Genomic DNA, 16,522 nt, shown 5'->3' with positions numbered 1-16,522 from the left:
ATAAGTCTGAGATTAGCCCAGGTGTCCAATACCAATCTATAAAGTCCTCTTCAGACTCACAAAACATGCAATGACACCAAATGCAGGAAGATCACAGACCAGTGGGTAGTCTTGGGGATCCAGTGGCAGTGTAAGTATCTCAGCGCAGGCAGGAGTCTCCACGTGACTCCTCCAGCACCCAGGGCTGCATCAGGGTAGGTGGCTTCTCCTCAGGGATGTCTTGCAGGGAGTCAAACTTGTCAGTAGAGAGTCTGCAAGGGAGTGAGCCCAGAGAGACTATGTCTCCCACCTCCAAGGAGGAAATACAGGAGTTCCCAGAATCCTCAGAAGACCATGCCCACACAGAGGTTTCATTGGCTATGACCTGATTGACAGACTAGACTCCACCCCTTCACTCTTAATCCTCTCTCAAGACCCACATTGACCCCCAGATTATGTAACAACCACACCCATATTGAGGAGCCCTGGGGGCATAATGGGCTACCAGTTAGGTTACTAATCAGAAGGTAAACAGTTAGAAACTACCAGCAGCTTCAAGGGAGCAAAACTAGACTTGCAGCAACCATGAACAGTTCCAGGCTTGGAAACTCAAAGGAGTGGTTCTACCCTGCCCTGTAGGATAGCTACAAGTCAGCGCTGACTCAAATGCAGGGAGTTTGTTTTTGTTTGAATCCCCTTTCACTCAGAATAGAAATTTCAACACAACCACCACCAATATGCATGGTTACCTAAAACAGACAAAAATGTTTTCCTTTGCAGTTCGCTTTGTTCCTAGGGAATATCCCATGAGGGCTAGGTGGTCAAGTGACGATGCCTTAAGTCACCTAAAGTCATTGTTCTCTGTGCCACCAACTGGATACACAATAGGCTCTTTCTTTTCTTTTTTTGTTAAAAAAGGAGAAACTAAAATTTAAATTGAATTTTATTTTACAATTACATACAATAGCAACATGCCTACCAAAACTGAATCTACCAAATGAGGTAAGGACCAGGAAGTCTCACTTCTACCTCTGTCTCCTCCAGGCAGCCCCTCCCTTCTCCTCTAGAACAATTGCTTTGTGATATTTGGCCTTTCATTGTTCCTTTTTTAATTAGGCGCAGAGGCTTCAAAAATTTCTGGAGAGATTCCATGATCTCTTTCTTATAACAATGTAAAAAACTGCAAATTTGGTAAGGGTTTACATTTCAGATCATCAACTTTGTATTCAAGAGTTTCAAGTTCTAATTAATGCCACCCCACCACCCAATAGCGTCCCCTTCCACTGCTTCTTGAGTTCTCTTCTCCCTCTTGGGAACCACCATCTGCCAACTCACCCACGTTAACACCCATCGACTGTCTAGTCTGTTGCCTTATCTTTTGTCCTCCCCCTCCCCTCTTTGGAAGACTCCCAAGTCTGTTCCATGTGGTATGAAAGCCTCTCTCTTTCCCAGCCCCATTTAAGAGAGTGGTCTCACATAGCATTTGTCCTTTGTGATTGGCTATGTTCACTCAGCGTAATGCTCTCCAGCTCCATTCACGTCCTGAGTTGTTTCATGGTCCCAACATGGGTTTTTAATGATGCATAGTATCCCATTAGGAGCCCTGGTGGCATACTGGTTACATGTTAGGTTACTAACCCCGAGGTGAGTATTTCAAAACCACCAGACACTGCAGGAGAAAGACGAGGCTTCCAACTCCTGTGAAAAGTTCATCTTGTAAACTCACAGGGGCAGTTCTACCAAGTTGCTATAAGTTGGAATCAACTCGATGGCAGTGAGTTTAGTTCATTTAATACTCCGTTGTGTGTATGTACCAATGTTTCTTTATCGATGTGAAAAACAAACACATGATGGACCAAATAACTAAATATAAATCCCAGAGCTATAAAAATCATCCACAAAAATAGGGATTAATATTGCAAAATATAGACATACTGTCAAAGACAGCAAAGGAAATATATACATTACATGTCAAAACAGATGACTAGAATCTACTAAAAAGAAGCCATTTATGGGCATCACAACAAGTTATCACAAAAGCAAAGAAGGAGAGGGGAAGAAATCTGTGTCAATGACACAATAGACAAGGGACTGATCACTGATCTATGTAGAAAACGATAATTCAATGAGAAAAAGATGAACGATCCAATTAAGAAGTGGGCCAACGATATGAACTGGAGGGAAACAAGTGGCCATCTAGCTCAGAAGCAACAAACCCCACATGGAAGACACACACCGGCCTGTGTGATCACGAGGTGCCGAAGGGATCGGGTATCAAGCATCATTAGAACAAAATATCTTACCACAGTGAATGAGGGGGGAGTGCAGAATGGAGAAGCCCATTTGTCGGCCACTGGACACCCCCTTATAGAAGGGTCTCAGGTAGGAGACGAACCAGTCAGGGTGTGATGTAGCAATGATGAAACATACAACTTTCCTCTAGTTCCTAAATGCTTCCTCCCCGCACCCCCACTATCATGATCCGAATTCTACCTTGAAAATCTGGCTAAACCAGAGGATGTACACTGGTACAGATAGGAACTGGAAACGCAGGGAATCCAGGGCAGATGATTCTTTCAGGACCAGCGGTGTGAGTGGTGATACTGGGAAGGTAGAGGGAGGGTGGAATGGTAAGGGGGAACCGATTACAGGGATTTACATATAAGCTCCTCTCTGGAGGACGGACAACAGAAAAGTGGGTGAAGGGAGACATCAGACAGGGCATGATATGACAAAATAATAATTTATAAATTATCAAGGGTTCATGAGGGAGGGGGAAGCAGGGAAGGAGGGGAAAATGAGGAGCTGATGTCAGGGGCTTAGGTGGAGAGCAAATGTTTTGAGAATGATAAGGGTAACGAATGTACAAATGTGCTTTACACAATTGATGTATGTATGGATTGTGATAAGAGTTGTATGAGCCCCTAATAAAACAATTTTTTAAAAAAGGATACAAACAGGCAGTTCTCCAAAGAAGACAACCAAGTGGCCAACAAACCTTCTATGAAATGCTTATCTGCCATCTGGGAGATGCAAATCAAAGCAACGATCAGCTACCACCTTATACCAACAACGACAGGCAGGTTAAAACAAGAACCACTAAAGCTACCAATGCTGGAGAGGCTGCTGAGAGATTTGAACCCTCCTACACCGCTGGCGGGGCTGGAGCTATGTAGACTCCGTGGGAAGCAATAGGAAGCAGCCGCAAACCAGTGGGAAGGGAAAGTCCATGCCATCCAGCAATCCCTCGGCTGAGTTTACCGTGTAAAGAAGCAAGAGTCATAACGACAGACATAACAGACGTGCACGGTCACGGTCATTGACGCACTCTTCACAATGCCAAAAATGATGGAAATTCCATGAGCTTTCATCCCACTGGTTCACAAATGGTTTGAAGTTGCCCTCCTACATCAACACATTTTAATTGTTCCACAATACCATGCTCACAACTCAACTGTAGCTCTGTACATTTTTATTCAACTGGGCAAAGTTAATGATTTCATATTAAATTATACAGTCTTGAGTGGGCACAGAGAGTAGTCCAGGAAACCAGAGGGGGCTTCAGAAAGTTCGTACCGAGATGGAACTAAGAGATACCAGAGCCCCGTCTCACCACACTAAAGTCAAGTTTTAGTTTGGAACGCCTGCCATTTGGCGTGAAGGGGTCACCTTAAACTTATAGCCGAGGAGCAAACAGTTAAATGCCTTGTCTTTGTCTTGCATAACACAAAAACAAGGGAACCAGTTTGGCACAATCTCTCTCCTCCAAAGTCACCTTTGTGCAGGAATCGGCCACCTCAGCTTCAGTTAAATAAGCAGCAGATGAGGAGAGCGTTCTGAAGGGCTGAAGTCGTTTTGCTAGAGCGTTTGCTACTGGAAACTTGAGTCCGGCTTATTTTCCCCGCCCCACAAGTAAGTGGGTCAAAGGCAATGCCTCTCTCTTCTATTTTCTGATGTGCAGCGGGAACACGCAGTGACTGAGTCATTAAGCCACTCCTGAGTGTCGCAGGAAGGCCATGAGAGTTGATGCAATTTTTTAGAAAGATAGTATATTAATCATTAATGTGAACCACTGCACGATTTGTCATTCAATTATAAGAAAATGAGTCCTCTAAGATCAATAAAAGAATTTTTAAAATCTGTTTGTAAAAACCAGAATGCTTTAAAACTATAAGTAGACATGATAAGTATACCATCATCTGAATATCCTATCATCAGAATATCCTATCATCATAGTTCCTTCTCTTTTTTTAAAAATCATTTTATTGGGGGCTCCTACAGCTCTTATCACAATCCATCCATCCATCCATTGTGTCATGCACATTTGTACATATGTTGCCATCATTCATTTTCAAAGCATTTTCTTTCTACTTGAGTCCTTGGTATCAGCTCATTTCCACACAGACCCCCATGAACCCTTGATAATTTATAATTTTTTTCATGTCTTACACTGACCACTGTCTCCTTTCACCCACTTTTCTGTTGTCCATCCCCCTGGGAGGGGGATATATGTCAATCATTGTGTTCGGTTCCCCCTTTCTCCCCCCACCTTAGCCTTACCCTCCTGGTATCTCCATTCTCATGATTGGTCCTGAGGGGTTTATCTGTCCTGGATTCCCTGTGTTGTGAGCTCTTATCTGTACCAGTGTACATGTTCTGGTCTAGCCCTGACAGGATTTGTAAGGTATAATTAGGGTCATGATAGTGGTTCCTTTTGGTTTATTTTTAAATAATGACATTTTGTAGGATTCCGACTCTCCTTTTTCTTCTTTATCACATATAATTTTACTTCTAGAGAAGCCACTGCTAGTTCGTGTTGTGAAAATGTAATAACAGATGATCATGGAGGCGCCTTTCTGCTGGGATTGTACCCTTGAAAGCACCGTCACTGGTCGTTGATGTCATTGGTAGGGTCCATTGAGTCACTTCTGACTCAGGGGACAAACAGAATGAACCACTGCCTCGTCCTGCACCAGCCTGACAATTGTCGCTGTCACAGCCACGGTGTCAGCCCATCTCATGGAGTTCACCTCTTTTCACGGACGCTCTCTCTGCTCTACCAAGCATGAGCTCTTTCCCCAGGGGCTGTTCCATCTCAATAACCTGGCTAAGCTCAGGAGGAGCCCCGCCATCCTCCCTTCTAAGACACGTGCCAGCTGTATTTCTTCCAACACAGGTTTGTGTGGTCTTCTGGAAGTCCACAGTGCAGTCAATGTTCTTCATCGACACCACAATTCAGATTCATCGATTGTTCGTTGATTGATGTATTCACTGTTGATAGAGCGTACTCATTGGGCTGCTAACTACAAGGTCAGCAGTTCAAAAGCACCAGCCACTGTGAGAGGGGAAGACGGCACGTTTTACTCCCGTGGAGTTACAGTCTCGGAAGCTCACAGGGCAGGTCTGCTCTGTCTCGTAGGTCTCGGGGAGTTAGCGTGGACTCAACGGTACCATGTTCGGTTTTAGTTTTAATCACCATTGAAAATACCATGGCTTGGAAGAGGGAGGCGCACCTTAGTGCCTTAGCTTTCTCACCCTTTAACCAGTTGGGTTTTTTTTCCTCAATAGATCACCCAATACGTCATTTACAGTAATTTCTTGACTGCTTTTTTCCATGGACATTGATTGTGGAGTCAAGATAAATGAAGTTCTTGACAATTCAGTATTTTCCCTGTTTGTCGTGATGTGGCTCCCTGGTCCAGGTTTGAGGATTTTTGTTTTCCTCATGTTGCGCTGTCATCTATCCTGAAGGCTGCCGTCGTGGGTAGAAGGGCTCATTCATTTGGAAAGGAAGCTTTCAAATGGCTAGAAGCAGACAATCTATTCTATAGGGTGGCTATGAGTCTGAATTGACTCGGTGGCAGTGAGGTTTGGGGGTATTTTTTTGAGAGGCGGACAAGGTAGAAAGTCCCTTTTAACTTCACTTTTAATTGTGACTTGGGTAAAAGTTCATAGAGCAAATTCGTTTTACACCCAACAATTTATACACCTTATGATTTGTAACATCAGGCAACTTCTCCCTGGGTTCCCTGATCATTCCCAGGACACTCTTTGCTGCCCCTTTCTGCTGAGCTCCGTTTGGGGAAAATGCTATCCTTTTTGGACTTGTACGGTTGGCTTCTGTGGAGAAAGTCCCTTATGGCGTTATTGTTCACTTTATAGACCTGTCTCTTGTTTGGTTATAAGATGACGCACCCTCCCCCCAACCCCCTACCACTACCACCACCACCACCACCCAGGAATGGGCCCAGCTCCTGATTTGAAGGTTGGGAATTCCAACAATAAGTCTGGCCCTTCTAAATAATTTTGAATTTGTTCTACATTTTCTCCCAGAACCAGGCTGGTAGTTCATTGGTCTGGATCAGAGCTGTTCTGTAATGGTAACTGGGCACCAGCTAGTTCTTTGGCTCTCAGGGTAGTGAAAGCTATGATTGGAGAACCACGCCCCCACTGGGGTTTTCTAGGATGCAATCATTGTGGGAGGACACTTGATGGTCCGGTGATTAAGTGGTCAGCTGCTACCCCAAGAGTCAGCCATCACACCTCAACAGTCAGCAGCCACTTGAGGGGCAAAAGATGTGGCAGCCTACTTCCATAACGGTTAACTCACTGCCATGGAATTGATGCTGACTCACAGTGTCCCTCTGGGACAGGTAACACTACCCCTTTTGAGTTTCCAAGACTGTCACTCTTTACAGGAGTAGAAAGCCCTGTCTTTCTCCCACCTGTGAAGCAGTTTTCTTTGTGTCGTGGGTGGCTCTGAATTGGAATTGACTTTATAACAGTGAGTTTGGGTTTTGATTTTAATCATTACCGGGGCAGACCCCTAGGTCCTTCTCCCACGGAACCTCGGGAAGTGGATTCAAACCACCAACCTTTCACTTAGCAGCAGGGCAGTGAACCGTTGAGTACCTGGATACTCATCTACCTGGTTGTCAAACTAGGCATCCTGCCTCTCCTGCCACCGGGAGTGCAAGGTGGGTTCATATCAGAGTAAAGACGGAACTGGCTGAGGCATTTTCTCCTGCAGAAACACCCAGAAAGCGTCAGGGAGAAGGGAGCACAGAGTCTGAATCCCAATGCACCCTAGCAGTGCGAGCCCTCTGTCTTCATTTTTAACGCACAAAAAAAAGGCCCAGACACCTTCAAGCCTGGAAGTAAACAGTATTTTGAGTCAGTGAGCAACAAATTAAAGGTCAACCCGAGAGAGTTGATTCTTGACATATTTCCTACAAAGGGTCACTTGTCTTCATCTCAAAGGGCTCCAAGTTAAGAATTAAAAACCCCAACTCGAGTAAATGGTATGTTTGCGATGCTAAGAACTCTAATTAGACATACAACCCAAATGCCAGCAGCTCCACTGTATTCATTTACTGGTGACTCGGTGGGAAAGGGCTTGTTTGGGATGTGGCTCTTTAAGCCAATTTACCTTCAGGGTCAATTACGGAATGGAATATTTGAGAAAAGAATTTTCCAAACTGTGTTGGCTTGGCAAAGAAAAGGAATAGTGTGCTTATAAGGATTTAGCTGCTCAAAGAATTGATCTAAGCAGCTTCAAATTTTATAAGTTCAATGCTAAATCTGATGATGTATTTCAAAGCATACTTTTAGTCTAGAATTGTTCTGATGAGCGTGCTTGTTAGTTGCAGACACCCTGCCAGTACATCTCTCTGAGGGTTTTCTTCACTCTCTCATTCAGTGTCTGTGGTGGTTACATAATCTGATGTCAACTTGAGACAATTAAGAGTGAAGGGGTGGAATTCAGCCAATCAATCAAGTTGCAGCTTGATGACCTCATTTGGAGGCGTGACCGAGAGAAATAGCTCACTGGAGGCCAGACACACACACACTCTGCTTGTCTCTCTGTGAGACATTCCCGATGGTACGCCATATGGAGCTATACTGATGGAGCCAGAGCCCTGGAGCTGGAGGAGCCACATGGAGACTCACACCAGCGCTGAGATGCTTCCACCACCACTGGATTCATAAGAGTTTTCCACTCACTGGCCTGTGATCATCCTGCATTCGGCGTCATTGCATGTGTTGCATGAGTCTGAAGAGGAACTTGTAGACCGGTATTGGACATATCGGCTAATATCTGACTTATGGACTTGCACTGGACTGGGCTGGGATGTTTCCTTAATGTGTAATTACTCTTTGATATAACGTTCTCTATTGCACATATGTGTCACTGGGTTTGTTTCTCTAGTCTGTCTGGACTAACACATTATCCAACTTTCGCATGTATATGAGGTGATTGACAATGCAGTGGCTTGGTCCAGGTACTCCTCAGTCCTCAAGGTGACATCCTTGTTCTACAACACTTTAAAGTGATCTTGTGCAGCAGATTTGCCCAATGTAATGTGTTGTTAGGTTTCATGATGGCTGCTTCTGTGAGTATTGATTATGGATCCAAGTAAAATGCAATCATTGATAACTTCAATCTTTTCTTCATTTATCCTGAAGTTGTCTCTTGATCCAGGTGTAAGGATTTGGGTTTTCTTTACATTGAGTTGCAACCCATACTAGATAGAGGCTTTGATCTTCAGCAGCAAGTACTTCAAGTGCTTATTGTGTCACCTGCAAAGCACACGTTGTTAATGTCTTTCTCCACGGGTATCCATTGAAGAAAATATTGACTATGCCTCTATAATTAAGCTAGAGCTACTAGGAATTTTATTTGTTGAGATATAAATTCAAGGAGCCCTGTGGGTCCCTGGTTGGGCCGCTAACCATAGGGTTGGCAGTTTGAAACCACCAGCGGCTCCCTGGGAGACAGTTGAGGCTGCCTGCTGCCATCAAGAGTTACTGTCTCGGAAACCCACAGGGGAAATTCTACCCTGGCCGACAGGGTCCCTGTGAGTGAGAGCTGACTCAACAGCTGACTCAAGGTTGGCTTCTAGATTTGGTGGATAAAGGCGCTTCCCTGGAAGTGGACTAGAACTAGAGATGATCAACATAACATTAGAAATAAATAGAACCAGTGAAAATAAAGCATGGCTAGCTCTTCGCCATCAAAACAAATGTTTCCAAAGCTCTGAAGCCGAGAAGCAAAAATCCATAAGCACAAAGGTCAAGATCATCAGTTGGATCTTCCGTGTCTCCAACACGATGGAACAAAACAGTGAAAACAAAACAAAAATCCCACCTGCTTTGAAGGAAAGAATACAAAGAGGCATCACTAATTCCTGTCCCAGCACCGAGCACAGAAAACTCCACAGTGGCTGATTTGACAATTACCCAAATCCCAAACTTACAAGAGATGGGTGTCTTAAAAATGCAGTAGAATCAGATAGATCCTACCCACATTAGCCCAAGCCATAATTACTGAGGGAGAGGTAATTTACTTCATTCATTTTAATAATCAATTCTTTCTCAAATTTGCCACAGTGCCGACCCAACTTAATTATTGAGACACAGTCATTTTTGAATTGAAGTATTTTTCAATCCAAGAATTTTTTATTATGGAGAGACAGCTTTGACACTTTCAGCAATTATGTGCTTCATTTCTCCCTTTCTGCCTCTTCACTCCTGCTTATATATTAGGTATTGGATTGAGCCCGTCTTATTCTTATTGCTGTACATCTTGCCACCTTCTTTCGTGTGGGAAGATTTAAATTTGGTTTTTAAAGGTTGCGGGATAAATGCAAGCTTTAAAATGTAATATTCATGGTAACCATGAGGAAAATATATATTTTTTAATACACAAAAGGGAACCCAAACAAGTCACTACAATAAACCAACAAACACAAAAGCAAGCAGTAGTAACAGGCAAAGACAAAGAAGGTTTAACACACACACATACATAACACTACACACACACGCATACACACACTCTAAAATAGAGGACACAAGATAGTTTTTATCAGTAAATACAGTGGATGTTAATGGATAATCAAAATGCAGAGAGCACTAGAATGAATAAAAAGATATGGTCCAATTATAAGAGACCCACCTTAGCTTCAAGGACACAAATAGATTGAAGATGAAAGCATGGAGGAAAAAATATCCCATGAAAATGTGGTGAAGAAAGTTGATGGCGGCTGGCTATCAAAAGATAGAGCGCCTTAAAGGCTTGTAATTAAACAAGTGGCTATCTAGCAGGAAAGCAACAAGGCCCACGTGGAAGAAGCAGACCAGCCAGTGTGGTCATGAGGTATCAACCGGAAGAAGTATCAAAAGTTCAAAAACACACAACCAACTCGGTGTGAAGGGGCATGGATACAATAGAGACCCAAGTCCATTTGCAAGATGACTGGCCAGTCCCTTTCAGAAAGGTCACACGGAGCCGGTGATAGAACCAGGGTGTCGTGTGGCACTGATGAGCCACATAACTGCCCGCTAGTTCAGTGGTTCTCAACCTTCCTAATGCTGCGACCCTTTAATACAGTTCCTCATGTTGTGGTGACCCCCAACCATAACATTATTTTCGTTGCTACTTCTTAACTGTCATTTGCTCCTGTTATGAATCGGACGACCCCTGAGAAGGAAAGCCCAAATTCTGGCTGACTCTACAACGCCCCCAGAACACAGATGGTTTAGTTTGCAACAAGATGCTCCTCGCTCACCATTAACCAAAACAAAGCAATGTCCGCCTGTCGGGTGTGAATCATGGCAAACCCATGTGCTCGACAGGGATGACCTGCCTGCAGCAGGTCACCAGGCTTTTCTCCCAAGGTGTCCCGGACGACACCGCCACCAAACTTCAGGCTAGTAGTCAAGCACAAGCTGTGCATTACCCCAAACAAATAAAAACAAACCAACAGACAACAAACCCAGGGCGCATCGAGTTGATTCTATCTCAGAGTTACCCCATAGGACAGAGCAAAACGATTCCCCGGTTTCTGAGGCTGCAATCTTTACAGAAGCAGACTGCCTCATCTTTCTTTCCTGGAACAGCTGGTGGGTTCAAACCCCCGACTCTCTAGTTCACAGTCAAACCCATGACCCACAGTCAAACCCACAACCTCTAAATGCCACCTCTCTTCCCAACACTTCAGTGGACATACAACTTATGCAACATCTTCTTGTGTCTAGGATATAATCTGTGATCATCAACAAGAGCATCAGGAAAAAACAAAACTGAGACTTGGAGTCGGAATCCACGTGGGGGTTCCAGCTCTTCCAGAGATCCGCTGTGGGTGTTGTGAGTGCAGTAGGGAAGCATGTGGATGCTTAAGCTGGGCTGTCCAGGTGCAGGCTCTGGCTGGTCCACTTTCTAACTAGGTGACCTTAGGCAAGTTATTTAAATCTTGTGCCTCGGCTTTCTCAGTGGTAAAATGGCAAGGATGTCGGTACCTCCCGCCCAAAGTTGTGAGGATTAAGGGCCTCAATATAAGTCATGGGCACCAAACAGCGCCTTGGGTGAGCGGGTTGTGCTGTGAGGCACCATCAAGTCGGTTCTGCCTCATCCTGTCCCCATGAACATCAGGGCAAGGGTCGGTCCCGAGCCATCCTCTCAACCACTGCTGTATCCGAATCCATCGCGGCAGTCACCATGCCAACCCATCTCACGGAGGGCCTTCCTCTTTCCCTGTTCCTCTACTCTACCGAGCATGATGTCCTTTCTCCAGGGACTGGTCTACCTTGAGAGCAGGTCCCAAGGACATGAGAACTCTTGCCACCCTCGCCTCTAGGAAGCACTCTGGTCAGACTTCTTCCAAGCTAGGGTTGTTCATGCTTCTGCTAGTCTGTGGTCTATTTACTCGTCTGTCCGTGAGGTGTACTGTGGTGGCTCCTGTGTTGCCGTGGTGCGGGAAGCTATGCCACTGACATTGATTTCCAATATCAGCAGGGTCATGACAGTGGACAGGTTTCAGTGGAGTGTCTATAGGCAAATAGATGAGAAAAGAGGAAGAGGCTGTCTGCTTCTGAACACTGAGTCGCTGCGAGCCTTAGGAGCAGCAGCGGAACACTGTCACATACACTGTCACATACACCGTCACACACACCGTCACACACACCGTCACATACACCGTCACACACACTGTCACACACACCGTCACACACACGGTCACATACACCGTCACACACACCGTCACACACACGGTCACACACACCGTCACATACACCGTCACACACACCGTCACATACACCATCACATACAGTGCCACATACACCATCACATACACGGTCACATACACCGTCACACACACCGTCACACACACCGTCACACACACCGTCACACACACGGTCACATACACCGTCACACACACCGTCACACACACCGTCACACACACCGTCACATACACCGCCACAGGATGAGCCCTCGGTTTGGAAGGCACTTAAAAGACAACTGAGCCAGAGCCACCTACTCAGAATAGTCCACCTTAACGACGGACGACCCAAGTCAATCCGCTGTCATAGTGCCCGCCCTATTGGAAGTACTCACACGTATTAGTTATTGGGACTATTTATGCTTTCCCTACTTCCTCACCCCAGTGTTTGCATTTATATCACAAATGTGTCCTGCAATGGGACATGGCTTCCAGCTTCGGCCTGAATATCACCAGGATTGGGAGAACTCACTACCGTCAGGGGCTGTGACTCAAAAACTCCTGCCATTGAGTTCATTCTGACGCATGTGACCCTACAGGGCTGGGGAGAACTACGCTGTGGACTCCTAGGGCTGTGGCTCTTTTTGTTTTCTTTGAGGGAGAGGAGAGAGAGAAAGTGGAGAAGCAGCGGGGAAGCAAGGCTGTGACTTTTTATAGAGTTGACGGCCTCGTCTTTCTCTGGTAGAGTAGCTGATGGTTTCCAACTGCTGACCTCTGGCTATCAGCCCAGAGCATCACCCACGACGCCGTTAGGGTTCCTTATGTGATTGCTGAGTAAAGCTAACAGTTGATCTCTTGAAATGTAACCGTCCTCTGCTCTCTGACTGTAGAGCCGTCGCTTGAGGTCACGCAGAAGAAGTCTAATCATCCCTCTGCAGGACAATCCCTCCCACCTGGGGAGGCCCGCCATCCCCCCCTCCTCGCACCACCCCAAGACTTGGATCCTCTAGACATTTCTGATACAGCACTGCGGACCAGATTCCTCACTATCCCCGGTCCTCTTCTGAACCATTGTCTATTTATCAACATCTATCTCTCTTACAGGCCAAACCCCAAATTCATGAAACAGACCCAGTGTGGTCAGATCACCCCTGAGAACCAGAGAGCCAGCTCCCTTTCTGAATCCGCTATCTCTGTGAATGACTCAGCAGCCAGATTCGTCTGCATGTGGCAGTACATGGTGCTGACTCCTCACCTGCTCACCATCCACAGGGGACTGAGCATCTTCCAGATCCTCTCACGCCAGCCGGCACTGGTCAGTCTGATTGGGGATCTTTGAGTACTTCAGATCTGTGCCCGTTAAACTTCCCATCCTCAGGTGCGATTTATCATTACATACTACCAGGATCTGGGGCTGGGGGATGGAAACACTGACTAACTCAGCCCATGTATTTATGATCCTTCCGTAGGTTTGTTACCAGTGTTATCATCTTAGCCATCAATAAAAGTGTTACAGGGGAAAAGGGCAAAGGCAATAGCCCCCCAGAGATGTAGGGGTACACCAGCCTCTATGAAATAAACAAACAAAACCCAGTAATAGTGTGCAAAGATATGGCTCGGTCAACCAACAGATATTTATTGAGTGTGTACCACATCCCACTTACTGATCCAAGTTCTGAGCAAAGAGGAGTGGTGGACACACAAAATCTGTCCTCTGATGAAGCTTACCTCTTAGCAAGATAGAGAAACCATAACCAGATAAGTTGGCCAAAAAAAGTCATAACACTTAAGTGTTATTTTTAAAACATTAAAAGCAGGAGAAAGTTATGAGCAGGACACAATGGAACACAGTCTACAGATAGTCTGGCTAAAGCAGAATCATTTTTGAAGGTGTTTGGTCATGTTCTACTTTTGCGTGTGAATCTCTGTGCCCAAGGGTGGTCTCAGCAAGTCTTTCAGATTTCTTTTGCCGCTATGTGGAGTCACAGTATAATGTTGGTACAGATTAGTGAGGGTACTATGGACTGCCAGAAGAACAAACAAATACATCTCAGAAGAAGTACATCTTGAATATTCCTTAGACGTGACGATGGCAAGACTTTGATTCATTTTGGACACCTTATCAGGAGAGACCAGTCCCTGGAACAGGACATCAAGTCTGGTAAAGCAGAAAGGAGGGGAAAGAGGAAGGCCCTCGAGGATTTGGATTGACCCGTGGCTGCGACAAGGGGATCAAGCAGAAGAATGACTGAGAGGATGGGGCAGGACCAGGCAGTGTTTCATTCTGTTGTACATCAGATTGCTACGAATTGGAGCCAACTTGACGGCACCTGACCACAACCTAACCGAACCATATTGGAAACGATTGTAGATCCTTCATCATTGCCCATCCGCCGAGTTAAACAGTCTTAAAGAGACTCTCAAAGGACACAATTCTTTAAGAGCTGACCAAGCATTTGTATGCACATGATATTCCCATTGTGGAAAGTCCCCAAACACTTTCTGATAAAAACTCCAGAAAGGAGATGACCAAGACCATTGCTCTACAGATCAGTGCAGAGCTCAAACGAGGCAACAGAGCAAACAGTGAAAAGCAGACACTTACCTTATTCCGACGCCCATGCTCCCAGGTTACTGAGAATCAGGAGGGTGGGATGCTTGGGTGGCCCCGGAACACAGCTCAGAGTCTGGACACTGAACTCTGGAAAAGAAGCCCATAAGGAAGAGATGTGAAATCTACTTCTATTCCCTATCCTGGCGGTGTGGTTCTAGTGTAAGTAAATTCCAACAATTTTCAGATTGTCTCCAAGTCCCTGTGGTGCTAAAGGGTTTTGGTGTGTTTTCTTAAGATCCAAGTGTGTTACTCTGGGTAAGCTGGGGGGGGGGGGGAATCCACCAAAATTCATATATATATTTTATATTAAGAGTAAGTGTATATTCAGAAAGCATCCCAACCCAGTGATGTCCAAGCCCCTAAGTCCAACTTTAGCCCATATGTCTGACACCGATCTACAAAGTCCTCCTCAATCTCACAAAACACACACAATGATGCCGACTGCAGGAGGAAAGCCAAGTCAGTGAACGTGTAAGCATCTCAGCGCTGGCAGGGGTCTCCACACGGCTGCTCCTGAACCCAGGGCTGCATCAGGGTAGACCCATGTGGCTTCTCCTCAGGGATGTCTCGCAGACATGAGCCTTGCCAACTGAAGCAGGGAACAGGCTAAGGCAACTACACCCTGGTCCAACCATCAGAAAGCAAGAAACCCAAGAACTAGGAACGCGAGGCTCACCGAGTCATTTATCTCTCTGCCCTTCAATTAATCTCACATGTGTTTATCAGCCAGGTTGGCACAATAAACTGTAACTAGCTCACCAAATAAGACACCATCCTTGGCTTCAGTCTTTTCCTCATTTATTGTGAGATAAATCCATGTGGCAATAATCCACAAAGGTGGATAGGATAAATACAGTCCCTGTATCTAGGGACCTTCCAGCAGAGCAAGATAGGAGCAGGAGAACCAGAAAGCTAAAACAGTGGTGTGAGGTCTAAGACACATATTGATGCACTGGAAGGATGGCCTAACCCAGACTCTGTTAGGGTGGGAGCCTGGGATGGTTCAGTCTTGGCTGCTACCCAAAAGGTTGAGGGTTCAAATCCACCAGCTGCTGCACCATAGGAGAGACGACCTGGCAACTATGCCCATAAAGATGACAAGCTAAGGAGCTCTATGGGCTCTCCTACTCTGTCCTATAGGGTCACTGAGTTGTCATGGACACCACAGCACACAACAACAAACAGAGGAGCTAGCCAAACAAAGAGGCGAGGGATGTGTGGTTTGCGCGGAAGCCCCCCCCGCCACCTACACACACACACACACACACACACACACACACACACACACACTGCATTTTGGAGGTAGCTGACAGGACTGCTAGCTCTGATTACTGGAAGCAGCAGGTTCCTGTCGCCTCAGCCAAAAATTTGTCAGAAATGAGACCAGAAAGGGAAGCAGCCACGGAGTTCTGCAGATGATCATCAGCTGTGTTCAGAGGAGGTAAAATCTCCTGAAGTTTGCAACTGACTGCATGCTGGGATGCTGCCGAGGGGGAAGCCGGGAATGCCTGTTGGGATCCGGGGCTGGGACAACTGCGTGGAAGGTGATGCCATTCACTGACAGAAAGAGCGAGCAGAAGATAGGAGAGCCTCAGGCGAGCTTAGCTTTGAACATGCTTGGTTGGCAATGCCTGGGGGACAGCCACAGAGCACCACGAGGCGGTGCGGTCTAGACGTCTGAAGATGCAGCTTGAGGAACCACCAGTCCGTGACAGACAGCTGAATCCGCAGGGACAAATGAGAAATGCTGGCCATGGGTAAAGGAACATGATGGGGAGAGAATCCAGGGGAAAGCTGTGGGAGGGGCCTCCACATCTGACCTCCTTGGGGGCTACACCAAGGAGGCGGAGTCCAGACAAGCTTCCAGAGTCTTTTTTTTTAAAAAAAAACATTTTACTGGGGGCTCATGCAACTCTTATCACAATCCATCCAT

The 16,522-nt window shown here is 45.9% G+C and overlaps 1 protein-coding gene across 2 annotated transcripts in view; it reads right to left on the bottom strand.

Annotated features, from left to right (window-relative positions):
• Nucleotides 1-16,522, bottom strand: part of MKLN1 (muskelin 1) — a 337,081-nt gene that overhangs the window by 294,625 nt on the left and 25,934 nt on the right. For both annotated transcript variants that reach the window (XM_075558675.1, XM_075558674.1), the window contains one exon: nt 14,581-14,676. In XM_075558675.1, the coding sequence (XP_075414790.1) occupies nt 14,581-14,597 (17 nt within the window). In that variant the 5' untranslated portion in view covers nt 14,598-14,676. The remainder of the gene's footprint in view (nt 1-14,580; nt 14,677-16,522) is intronic.

Source organism: Tenrec ecaudatus, chromosome 9 (genome assembly GCF_050624435.1).
Source record: "Tenrec ecaudatus isolate mTenEca1 chromosome 9, mTenEca1.hap1, whole genome shotgun sequence".
NCBI lineage: Eukaryota > Metazoa > Chordata > Mammalia > Afrosoricida > Tenrecidae > Tenrec > Tenrec ecaudatus.
Note: the sequence above shows the minus strand (reverse complement) of the source record. Positions and strands in the feature narration are given on the sequence as shown.